The sequence below is a fragment of the Panthera uncia genome (assembly GCF_023721935.1).
Source record: "Panthera uncia isolate 11264 chromosome B3 unlocalized genomic scaffold, Puncia_PCG_1.0 HiC_scaffold_1, whole genome shotgun sequence".
NCBI lineage: Eukaryota > Metazoa > Chordata > Mammalia > Carnivora > Felidae > Panthera > Panthera uncia.
In genome coordinates this window covers 91,605,938-91,619,198 of record NW_026057582.1, presented here as the reverse complement: position 1 = coordinate 91,619,198, position 13,261 = coordinate 91,605,938, and the positions used below count along the sequence as shown (strand labels likewise).

The window sequence follows — 13,261 nt, the reverse complement described above, 5'->3', positions numbered from 1 at the left end:
CAGTTGTCCCCAAAATGTCCTTTGTAAGTATTTGTTTATTTTCCTCCAGGATCCAAAGTTCACATATTGTATTTGGTTGTTGTGTCTCTTTATTCTCCCCAAACCTAGGACAGTCCTGCTGCCTCCCTTTTCTTTCTTTTTTTTTTTTTTTAATGTTTGTTTATTTTTGAGAGAGAGAGACAGAGACAGAACGCTAGTGGGACAGGGGCAGAGAGATAAGGAGACACAGAATCTGAAGTAGGTTCCAGGCTCTGAGCTGTCAGCACAGAGCTCGACTTGGGACTCGAAATTACTAACCACAAGTTCATGACCTGAACAACCACCTGAGCCAGCCAGGTGCCCCTCCATTTTCTTTTTGACATTGAAATCCTTGTAGAGTCTATGCCCATTGTCTGGAAGATCATTCACATTCCGGATTCATTTGTTTCTTAATAAGTAGATGCAGGTCAAACATTTCCAGGAAGAACACAAGTGATATTTTGTAATCTCCCATTGCATCATGTCAGGAGGTACATGTCAGGCCATCCTGATAATGACCACTTGGTGAGAGTGGTTACTGCCAGGTCCTTATAGGCACATTTTCCTCTTACTAATCTTCGGTGTGATACTTTGAGAACATATGAATATCTTGTTTCTCAGAACATTTCAGTGGTTTTAACATCCGTTAGTGACCCTTGCTTGAGTCAATTATTACATTGGAGGTTACAATGATAATTTTTCTTGTTTTGTTAATTAGATGTCATTCTTCTATCAAGATATTTCTTCTTTCTCCCTTTCTCTCCTTTTTCATGAAGGAGAAACGGATTTTTAAAGATTCATTGTGTTGTAATCCATTAGTGTCATTTTTCCTTTTGATGCTTCTCTATTGAAATGTAATATGCATACAGAAAAGTGCATATATCATAAGTTTACAGTTTATTGAGTTATCTCAAAGTGACTACTCCTGTGTAATCACTGTTTAGTTCAAAAATGGGAAGTACACAATATATATTTTTTGTTTTTTAAATAATATATTTTATTTAACCCAAAATATCCAAAATATTTCTATAAGAAATCAATAAAAATTATTAGTAAGATATATTACTTTCTTTTTTTCATACTGCCTTTGAGATTCAGTGTGAATTTCATACTAACAGTAGCATCTCACTTCAGACCACCACATTTCAGTTGCTTGATAGCCACATAATGTGAATCGTTACTCTTTTTGCATAGTATAGCCTTAGCCTTAGGTTTGTCAGAGCTTTTTGAGCAACTCTTAGAATCTATAAAGACTGATCCAGGGGCGCCTGGGTGGCTCAGTCAGTTAAGTGTCCGACTTCAGCTCAGGTCATGATCTCACAGTTTGTGGGTTTGAGCCCCGTGTCAGGCGCTGTGCTGACAGGTCAGAGCCTGGAGCCTGCTTCTGATTCTGTGTCTCCCTCTCTCTGCCCCTCCCCTACTCGTGCTCCTGTTTCTCTCTCTCTCTCAAAAATAAATCAACATTTAAAAAAAAAAGTAAAAAAAAAAAAAAGACTGATCCAAACTGTGTTATTGAGTTTTAAAACAGTATTACCTATTTTTTTTATTATTGAGGTAATACTGGGATATAACTTTATAAATGCTGCAAGTGTACAACATTATAGTTCAACATCTGTAAACACCACAGAGTGATCACTGCCAAAAGGCTAGTTACCACCCATCACTATAAAACTGACCCCCTTTACCCGTTTAGCTGTGCCCCAATCTATTTCCCCTCTGGGGATCATCAGTCTTAAAGTAGTATTGTATGTTTTGATGAACTTAAAATACCATGTAGGAGAAGGGAGGGGAAAATTCTTTTCTACCCCTTAGGGTCTTCCAGCTGGAGTAAGAATTAAATTTATATGAGAACGATTAAAAGGAGAAAAAAACCCAAAGTTTTATTACATGCCCGCAGTGGCTCCGTAAGGAAATCGAGACCTAAAAAAGTGAGCACGGCAGGCAGTTTTCCCTCTCTCACACCACCTTTCCCTCGTTGTGGCAGTAGGATGGTGCTGCACACCCCACAGACCTGGGGATGTGGCCTGCTGGCCTGGCTGGTGCACCCTACACACTGGTCCAGTGCAGTAATCCGGAAGGCCACACAGCACAAAATCCAAAGCAGGGGAGGAGTGTGGGCTTGGCCGCTCAGACTTCAAAGCCAGAACCCTGGGTTCTACTCCAGGTTCGTGGTGGATTGTACCAATTATTGTGGCCACAGGTAGGGACTTGTAAGGTCAGTGTGGGACTCAACATGTCTAACATGCTCCAGTGGTAAAGGAAATTTTCAACTTTTAATGTATGTAGTGCCTCTTCCTAGACTGTCAAGGAAGCTATACTTTAACATTTGCTGATGTCAAAATGACTGAGAAAAATCTCAAATCATGGGCTCTATTTCTGCCTCAATCACACATTGTACATCTGCTTCATTAAAAAACAATAACCAAAAAGGAGCATTCCAAGCATAAAGGAAAAAAAAACAATCCCCTTGGATCCCATAAGATTAAAGTCACAGAGCCTTGCATGTATGAAAAACATAAGATAAAGTCTGTAGCTTTATGGAGTATCCTTCCTTATGATAAATATATATAACCCTTCATCAAATATTCCTTTCCTGGAAAATTCTCTTCTTAAGATTGTGTACCAGGCAGTTGTCCTAATTTGGGCTCTGCTCTTTTCTCATTTAACTTTAATGTTTATTTTTTTCATGTTTCAAGTTTTAATTTAAATTCTAGTTAGTTACCAGATAGTGTAATGCTGGTTTGAGGAGTGGAATTTAGTGATTCATCACTTACATACAACACCCAATGCTCATCATAAGTGCCCTTCTTATTACCCATCCCCCCATCTAGCCCATCCCCCACCCACCTCTCTCCGGCAACCCTCAGTTTGATCCTTCAAGTTAGGAGTCTCTTATGGTTTGCCTCCCTCTCTTTTTTTTTGTTTTTTCCTTCCCCTATGTTCATCTGTTGTTTCTTAAATTCCACAGTATATATTTTGCATCTGATTTATATCACTGAGCATGGTTTTTGTCATATTTATCCATGTTTTGCATTTAGTCATTTTAATTGCTGTGTAGTATTCCAGTGCATGAATCTACCACAGTCTTTTTATCCATTCTGCTTTTGATGGATATCTGGTTGGTTTCAAGTTTTTGACTATTGTGAGTAAAGCTGCTATGAATGTTCCTGTGTACGTTGTTTGGGATCAGTAGTTGGGCATAGGATTACCTGTGGGAAAGGATTTTGGCAGCATTAACTTGTGATTTCTTTACCCAAGCAAGGCCAGGGGTGCTGCTTTCAGATGTCAGAATCCTCTCTGAGCCTCTATTAAGAACATAGTGTTGGATTTTACTTATATAAATGTTAACGTATTGTATTATTTACTGTCATGCAGTACTACATCTGTAGGCCATTGCTACCAAGGCAACCCTTGCTCACACAATCCAGAAAGGGAATAATGCTTATTCTGTTTACTTGAAAAATACAAATTTCCATGTTTCTTTGAATATGGAAATGCATATCATCTCATACGTAAACGTAAATGGAGTATAACCACATACAAAATTCTCTTTTGGATTGTAGAATTTTATTAAGCAAGCATAACCTTTGTTATATCTGTGACCTCAGAGGATTTTATAAATTTTGTGCCTCATATAACTAAATGAAGAGATATTACTTATTTAAATATACATATGCATAGTCAGAACTCATTTAGTTATAAATTGTGGGGCTTGTAGTCTGTTGTTAATATAGGTATGCACAGCACCACTGGAGACTGCCTTTAAGAAAAACCATGTAACAGTGTTTCTGTGTAAGAGAACAGGGAAAGCCAAAGTAGCAAAGAAAAATAAACTTCTATCTGTACTTTTGTATATGCTCACTGATCTTTACATATATATTTTGTTCCAGTAGTGGCTACGGAGGAGGTAGTTACCGCAGAATCTGTGGATGGTGCAATTCAGCAAGTAGTTAGCTCGGGGGGCCAGCAAGTCATCACAATAGTTACAGATGGCATCCAGCTTGGAAACTTGCACTCCATCCCGACCAGTGGGATAGGTCAGCCCATCATTGTGACCATGCCAGATGGACAGCAAGGTTGGTAGTAGACATTTGCCTAAAGTTTGAGTTTATTCTCAAGGCTCGGGAAATTGTGATATGTTTTTCAAAGCATTTATTTTTGCCTTAAAGTATATTTTTGCAACCTTTTACAGTAGACTTGATTGGTTAATTTTATCTGCTTTTTAGGCTACTATTGAAATTAGCTTGCTTTCTCTGAGTATATAAGAGGTGGAAAGAGGAACTGGCTCCAAAGTATTCCCGTTGGAAAAAGAGCTTAAATAAATAATTCAGAATATGCTTTGGACAATAATTTCTTATGTCATTTATTGCAATTCACATATCATACTATGTAAGAAAAGGCTCCTTACAAAGAAGTTGGTCTTAGGACATGTAGTAGGAATGTGGTGGCCACTTTTAGCATCTTTGTTTGTAATTTCCCATTTTTTCCCCTTGGAAACCTCTGAGAGTAGTAAGATTCAACAAAAGCCCCGACTACATTTTCAGGGACGCTAAAAGGCTGAGAAAACCACAAATTCCATATTTTAAATGCTGCCAAAAACATCTAAGACCATTAGAGCCATGGAAACTCACAGAGGTGCATCAAGAAAAGAAAAGGGATTGAGCTCAGGCATTAGCATAAATATACACTCCCAGCAAGACAGGGCTCAGTCTGTGTAGGAGGTGCCATAAGCAGGGCTGAGGCAGAGGAGTGCATGAATGCTGAAGGAAGCAGAAAGAGAAGGTTCAGAAAATTCCTATCTGAGCAAGCGTTGCCATGTACCCAGCATCCCCTCCCCAGTACATACAAAAACATGTGTGCACACGCATAACCTTTTAGACAATGATTAGGATTGCACAGACTGTGCTCATTCATGGTCAGTGAAGGAATTAGGGAAGGGAAAGGCTGGAGCTAGAAGTTCTCCTAAACCAGGTTTGGTTTAGAGTGACAGAGGAAGTATAGCACTGTAGAGCCACCACGTCTCAGGAAAAAAGTTTGTCACTGTAACAGAAGAGGAAACCATTGACTTGTGAAGCCTGCAGAGATCTTTCCAATTCTGCAGAAATCTGTTGATGGCTCATCCAAGATACTTTCACAAAGCTTCACAGAACTAATTCTAATTATATAGAAATAAGAAAACTTTCACAGTATTTGCTTATATCGAACAGATATAGTGTTTCTAAAACCTGACATTATAGAGACTAATCTCATCCCATGAACAAATGGAAGAAATGTCATGTTTTGGGATAGGAAGATTCACTGTCATAAAGCTCTCCATTCTTCCTGAGTTAATTTATAAATGTAGGGTGATATGAAAAAAAAAAAAAAAAAAAAGGACTATTTTAGTTTGCTCCGGCTGCCATACCAAATTACCACAGACTGAGCGACTCAGCAAAAGTTTATCTTCTCACAACGCTGGAGGTTTGAAGTCCAAGATCAAGGTTTGGCAAATTTGGTTTCTTCTGAGGCCTTTCTCCTTGGCTTGCAGATGGCCGCCTTCTCACTGTGTCCTTATGTGGTCAGCCCTCCTTCTGTGTGTTGTCTGTACCTTAATCTCTGCTTCTTAAAAGGACACCAGTCCTATTGGATTAAGGCCTACCCACATGACCTCATTTTACCTGATTTACCTCTTTGAAGGCCCAGTCTCCAAATACAGTCATATGGTGAGGTACTGGGGTTTAGGACTTAAGCATTTGAATTTTGAGGAGGACACAATTCATCCCATAACAGAGACTAACAGGTTTTTTTCCTGGAACTGGCCAGATAGATTCTGAAGTTTATATTAGTGGGAGGAGGAGGGAAGAAGAATAAGAAAACTTTGGGAAAGAAGAGCAACGAGAAGAGCTTACTAAATATTAAAATAAATTTTTAAAGCCCCCATAATTTAAAAATGTGTAACTGACATATGAATATATACGGACTATGCAGACAGTCCAATGAAGCAGATACAAGGCTCTCGATTCTTCTTGAGTTAATTTATAAGTGTAATGTGATATGAGTTAAAAGAAATAAAACACTTAAATCTCAATATCTCTAATGTTTTAAATTACAGTGTACTAAATAAATATTTTACTTTTTTTCATTTCTGTTTGCATTTGTAAATGACAGAATTTTTAATATTTTGACAAAAAACTTCAAAGACTCTAAAACAATTGTGATTTCCCCCATTGATTATCAAAATTGCGTGGTTCCAGCTCACAGTCATTTCTATGGTCCCACACTGCTTGCTATGCAAAGCAAGGACAGCTTCTCTCTCTCTCTCTGTGTATTTACATATGTATAAAAAATACTAAAAATTAGGGACAAAGTCCAACAACCTAAAAGAAAAACAGGCAAAGTTTATAAACAGACAATGTTCATAATGATGTGTCCACACATTGGAATATTATGCAGCTAAATAAAAGAAAGCTCTGTGTATACTGACGAAAGATAACCTAGATACATGGCATGAAAAAAGCAAAGGCAGAGCAATGTATCTATTATATGTGCATTTGAATGTATGGTACCTTTTGTATAAGAAAGAAAAATGAGAATGTATATTCATGTTTTTGTATAAATTAACACAACAATAATAAATCAATAAAAGTGATTATCTGTTAGGCTTATTAAACATTTTTTTGATTTTCAGCCATACAATGAATATGTTATCTGTAAAATTTAAAAAAAATAAGTAGGTGTGTTAAACAACAAGTTCATTAAAAATGCACCACAAAGACAGATATGGATATCCTCATAGAAAGCAAATCAGTGCTTTGAAAATAGTATTTTGGAACATACTTATTTTAGAGGAGTTATGTCAACAATGTCACAGATAGTTTTATTTCTACTAAACCTATCTGAAAATGAATTAATGTATACATTTTTTTCATTTCAGTGTTAACAGTACCAGCAACCGACATTGCTGAAGAAACTGTTATAAGCGAAGAACCACCAGCTAAGAGACAATGTATCGAAATAATTGAAAACCGGGTGGAATCTGCAGAAATAGAAGTAAGGAGTCTTTTACCCGGTGTGTTTTGCTGCAGTCATCCAAAATAAACTCAATTTGCTTTTCTTTATTTTTAATTTCCTTTTGGTCTTTTATATTTATTACTGACAGTGTTGTCTTGATACAGAATGAAAGTACATAGTATTATTTTGTCTAGTTATTTGCTAATACATATAGCAAGCCCTCAATAAATAAATATTGAATGAATGAATGAATGAGTGAAGAATTTGTTTATAACAAAGTCTGTCATCGTGATAACATTGGAATGTCTTTGGTTCTTGCACTTCATCCTTTATTTTCTTTTATATTTACATACATCATTCTCACAAGTCACTAAGGGAAATGTCACTGTGTATTGATGAAAAACATTCTTTTCTTTCAAAAGTGAAATTCAAAGGCCTATTTGGGCTGGAGGATCCTTTTTAAGAAGGTTGATGTTTGTTGACTAGGTTATTTAAAAATTTTTTTTTTTTCAACGTTTTTTATTTATTTTTGGGACAGAGAGAGACAGAGCATGAACGGGGGAGGGGCAGAGAGAGAGGGAGACACAGAATCGGAAACAGGCTCCAGGCTCCGAGCCATCAGCCCAGAGCCTGACGCGGGGCTCGAACTCACGGACCGCGAGATCGTGACCTGGCTGAAGTCGGACGCTTAACCGACTGCGCCACCCAGGCGCCCCTTGACTAGGTTATTTTTAAAAAGCCATAGGTAACTGCTTATTTCACTGTTAAGTTCTTTAAAAAGGAATTTAAATTTGAGCTAGCTGTTGAAAGGATTCAGTCTTTCTCCTTCTAGTTTGGAAGTACAACCAAAAACCATAGATGCCTCCCGGGTTTTTTTCTTGCATGACTGTAAATAAAACTGTGTCCCTTGAATTTGATATTAACTCATATAAAGTGTAAGTAAAGTTATTCTGGAATAACTTTGAAAGATCAACTGCAGTGTAAAGAACATTGGACTTGAAATTAAATGTGTTAGATTTGAATTACACCTCTTGCCCCTATTAGCTTGGAGGCACATTATCTTACCTTTCTGAGTTTCAGTCTTATTTTCGCTCATATGAGAGTTTTGGGTAATGGTATCTGTATTTTGGACATTTTATCAGAATTGAAGAAGTCAGCATACTCATTATACTCATATTTGTAATATCTGGTATATGTAAGTAGTAAGTGTTGCCGAATATCTTAAATATTGTTGGTGAATAGGAATTCTGAAGGTTCTTATCCATAGAAAAGAGGATTATTTTATTTTGAAGGGGGCACTCAGGATTTTATTTATTTTTAATATTACTGTTTTAAAAATGTTTATTATTAAAAATTTTTTTTTAATATTTATTTTTAGAGAGAGAGAGGGAGACAGAGTGTGAGCAGGGGAGAGGCAGAGAGAGGGAGAGAGAGAGAGAAAGAGGAACAGAATCTGAAGCAGACACTCAACTGACTGAGCCACCCATGTGCCCCAAAAATGTTTTTTTTATTTTGAGAGACTTAGAGAGAATGAGTTGGGAAGAGGCAGAAAGAGAGGGAGAGAGAGAATCCCAAGCAGGCTCTGAGCTGTCAGAGGAGAGTCTGATGCTGGGCTCAATTTCACAAACTGTGAGATCATGACCTGAGTTGAAATCAAGAGTTGGACGCTCAACCGACTAAGCCACCCAGGCGTCCCTCAGGATTTTACTTTATTACTGTTTTTTAAAAGTAGTCTCCATATTCAATGTGGGCTTGAACTCACAACCCTGAGATCAGAGGTCACATACTGTACCAACTGAGCCAGCCAGGTGCCCTGAAAAGAGAATTTTTTAAAAAGTCACTAAAAGGCAACGTGATTCTGACTGAGGACAACTAGAATATTTCTTTGCTCCAGTGCATCTAAGTGTAATGCTGATACATCTTTAACCACAGTCACAAAGGACATATTATTGAGTTAAAAAGAATCTGATTCATACTTTAACCAGAATGTTTTGTAACAGTATGACTTTAATTATCGAGGGTAAATTGCTTTGTTTCTTCAAAATTTAAAATGATATTCAGTACATGGACGTTCTTACAAACAGTTTATTCCATTGAACAGTATTAGTATACTTATTTTGTAATCTTTTAAATATGTTTTTTTTGATGTTGACTATCATTTCTGGCACATAAGGTTAAAAAGTTTTGTCATGTACTTTGCTTTAACTAATAAAACATTTTTTAAATTCTTTGAATTTTATTGAACATAAACTTACTGAATTCAACAAATCATGTGTTTAAAACAGTGAATGTGCAGCCTGTGCCTTTATTCACCTAATAACCAATGAGAGTTGCTGTTTTCTTCAAGGTTCAGCCTGATTCCCCTCTTATGGTCTTTCAGAGACCAGGGAGAATAATTTCAAATAACAGGAAAGTATGAATTGAGGTATAGAAATTAACTGGAACCAAGGAGATAGAACTTCAGAGAGATGGAGTTTTAGCTTGGTATAAAGAAGTGGGTTTTTGTTGTTGTTGTTTGTTCTGTTTTGTTTTTAGTAATTAGAGCTGTCTGGTAATGGAAACCTCATTCTCCATCACCAGAAATGTTAATGCCAACATTGCATGATCTCTCTAGAGCTATTACAGAGAGACCTTGAAGTATGTGGTCAGTATAGGTGGTAGAGGTGGGCTGAGGATATAGAATGAAGAGTGGCCTCCATTGTTTTCATCAAACCAGGCACTCATTTCCTTATAATACCTGGAGTTGTTCTTTTGAACTTATTTTCTTAAATGACCAATGGAGTTGTCTTGGGGGCAGACTTTTATACTCTAAGTGACAGCTTAGCCTTTAACCGGAAAAGTTTCTCACAAGCAGTGGTTCTCATCTGGGACGTTTTTGACCCCAGAGGACACTTGGCAATGTCTGGAGACATTTAGGGTTGTCACAACTAGGTTGGCCACTGACATGTAGGGGGTAGAGGCAGGACATGTTGCTAAACATCCTACAATGCACAGGACAGCCTCCATAGTAAAGAATCATCTGGTTCAAAATTATCCATGCTGAGATTGAGGATCTCTGCTCTACAGCAATTAAAAATTATGGGCGCCTGCGTGGCTCAGCTGGTTAAGCATCTGACTTGGGCTCAGGTCATGATTTCACGGTTTGTGAGTTTGAGCCCGGTTTCGGGCTCCCTGCTGTCAGCATGGAGCCTGCTTTGGATTCTCTCTCTGCCCTCTCCTGTTCTTGCGTGCATACTCTCTTTCTCTCAAAATAAATAAACATTTAAAAAAATTAGCTCATTATACAGAATCTAACATATTTGGGTTTTCTCTGTATGTTTGTGTCCACAACTACCAGAGTGACTGTTTATAAGTCAAGTGCTAAGAATTTACAATTTCCCAACTAACGTTGGAGAGGTTTGTTAATAATCTCTACAAAATTAGCTTAAATTGTAGGAAATGTATTGTAAATGGTGAAGCTTTTATATTTGCATTATAGCAATAAAGGAAATGAAATAGGTTTGTTTTTTGAAAGGGAGGTCTGAATAAGACACCAAATTGCAATAATGTATATCATATCACCCCCTCCATACTACTGCATTAAAGGTATTTTTGGGGAGAGGTGTGATATTTGTGAATTTCTTCCATAAGTAAACATTAGGCTATTCTGAATTGAAATTAAAACTATTCTTTTGTAATGTGGGAGGGAGGAAATATAATTAGTGCATTAGAAATAACAGGTTCTTCTATTATTTAGTTGTGTGAATTCAGGAAATACCTTTACCTTTTCATTGCTATGGAGGTTAGAGATGAATATGTTTATTAGCAAGTTTTTTTTTATTTTTAATGAAATATTTGTGTCTTGTAACCAGTGATAGACTGGGATCCTTAGTGTTCTTTTAAAATTTGATTTCTGTAAACTTTACACAGTGTTTTATTTGATGCAGTTTTTTCAATCTCTTTTCCTTTATTGATATTCTTTTGATCCACCACAGTTTAAGATTTCCTGCAGTCTCTCTTTTTGGTAAGTTTTTTCTCTAGGGCTGGGGTAGGCAAAGTTTTTTTTTCTGTGAAGGGCCTGATAGTGAATATTTTTGGCTTTATGGGCTTTATAGTCTGTGCTTCACCACTTATCTTTGCCATCGTAGTGGGAAAGCAGCCACGGACACTTTGGAAATGAATAGATATTTCAGTAAAACTTTGTTTATAAAAACAGGCTCATATGTGGCTCATGGCACTTGGAAAATTGATGTTTATACACAAGGAAACAGGCAGCTCACACACCCTGCCCAGTTTCTTTCTTTTTAAGCAAATATTTAATGGTTAAGAATATGGGTATATTTTATCATTTTCTGATTGTGTTATCTTGATCAAGTTGTTTAACCTTATAAGGCTTGATTTCCCCATCAGTAACTAGGTGGAAAATAACAGCGGAAAATAACAGCACCTACATTATCAGATGGTTACAAAGTATAAATGAGAATGCATGTAAAAGACTAGGACGATGATGGGCATGTGATAAATGCTCAGTAAATGTTAGCTGCTATTAAAATTATCTTCTAAAATACATATAGAAGTAGAAGATAAATGAGTAGAATGATTTTTTTTGCTCTATAATAGCTAAGGTAAAATAAATTTGAATATTAGAAAATTAAAAATAAAATGGTTATGAGATCATTGCTACCAGCTGAAGCAGAATTCAAGAACTTTGTTTGAAAATAAAAAAGCAAACTCAAGTCTTTGCCCTATTAATCCATTGCCTGGGTTTGGAGTTGTAGTGTAAGAGAAATAGCTTCTCTATTGCAACCAAACTGTGACTATTATCCGAATTTACTTTTTTGGAATTCTTCCATATTATACTGTTAAAGGAAAAATACTTGAGTATTACATATTAATAGACTAAGGTATATTTATTTACACATGTCAAAGTCCTTTTTATTGTGCTTTTATTGCAAAAGGTCAAAGCCATAGCCTTGGCATTTCTATTTATTCAAATTTTTTTTTGTAGACAGAGCATGAGTGGGGGAGGGGCAGAGAGAGAGGGAGACAGAATTCAAAGCAGGCTCCAGGCTTTGAGCTGTCAGCACAGAGCCCGACGTGAGGCTTGAACTCACAGACTGTGAGATCATGACCTGAGCTGAAGTCGGACACTCAACCGACTGAGCCACCCAGGCACCTGACATTTCTATTTATTTTTAAAGAGTTTTTTAAATGTTTATTATTTTTGAGATTGAGATTGAGAGAGAGAGAGAGAGAGAGAGAGAGAGAGAGAGAGAGAGAGAGAGAGATGGAGTGTGAGCAAGGGAGGGGCAGAGAGAGAGAGGGAGACACAGAATCTGAAGCAGACTCCGGGCTCTGAGCTGTCAGCACAGAGCCTGATGCAGGGCTCAAACTCAAACCGCAATATTATGACCTGAGCTGAAGTCAGACGCTCAACTGACTGAGCCACCCAGGTGCCCCTTGGCATTTCTATTTAAATATAAATCTCGAATGTCAGTGTGATGCATTGTTCATGTGTGAAACAACCAAATTACTGTTTACATTAAGGAAGTGTCTTGCATATAATATATGTTCAATAAACATTTAACAAATAAATTTGGAAACAAAGGATCTCTTTGAGTAAAGTAAGAAGTGATATTTTCCACTTTTTAAGAGATTTTTATTTGCTTTGAAAAGTGAGATGGCAAAAAGTTTTCCTAAATACCTACACTCCTGAGAACTAAAAAATGGAAACACTTAAAAAAAACTTTAATAATGTTAACTGCTTTCAGTCTTGAGGATTAAGTGTAGCGCAATGACCTTTACCTTTCAGACTTTACAGATATAGTTAAGAAATACAGTGTAAATGAATCTTTTATTTGGCCTAGTAGACAGAAGGGAGCTGTCTTTTCATTTATATTAAGGTACATTTTACTAATTGAATAAAAACAAACTGCACTTACTGTTAGACTACCTCGCTTAATTTGCTTTCATCTTCCGAAGTAATTGTGAATCCCTTGCTGTTTCTAAATGTTAATTAATAGCTAGTATTAGAAGATACCTTAGAGTTAGAGAATCTGTCCCAATATTTCCTACCAATAATTCAAAACTTTGGTTACCAAAGGATTTTATTTCTTAACACATGTCAAAAATTTTTTTAAAATTTTAATGTTTATTTATTTTTGAGAGAGACAGAGCATGAGCAGGGGAGGGGCAGAGAGAGAGAGACAGAGACACAGAATCCAAAGTAGGCTTCAGGCTCTGAGCTGTCAGCACAGAGCCTGATGTGGGGTTC

General features: G+C 36.8%; 1 protein-coding gene across 4 annotated transcripts in view; it reads left to right on the top strand.

Annotated features, from left to right (window-relative positions):
- Positions 1-13,261, top strand: part of GABPB1 (GA binding protein transcription factor subunit beta 1) — a 67,324-nt gene that overhangs the window by 50,915 nt on the left and 3,148 nt on the right. For 2 of the 4 annotated variants that reach the window (XM_049611689.1, XM_049611687.1), the window contains exons 7-8: positions 3,912-4,094; positions 6,932-7,047. In XM_049611689.1, coding sequence (XP_049467646.1) covers positions 3,912-4,094; positions 6,932-7,047 — 299 coding nt within the window. Of the gene's footprint in view, positions 1-3,908; positions 4,095-6,931; positions 7,048-13,261 lie in introns of all 4 variants that reach the window. The other 2 variants (XM_049611688.1, XM_049611686.1) reach the window with 1 other exon arrangement.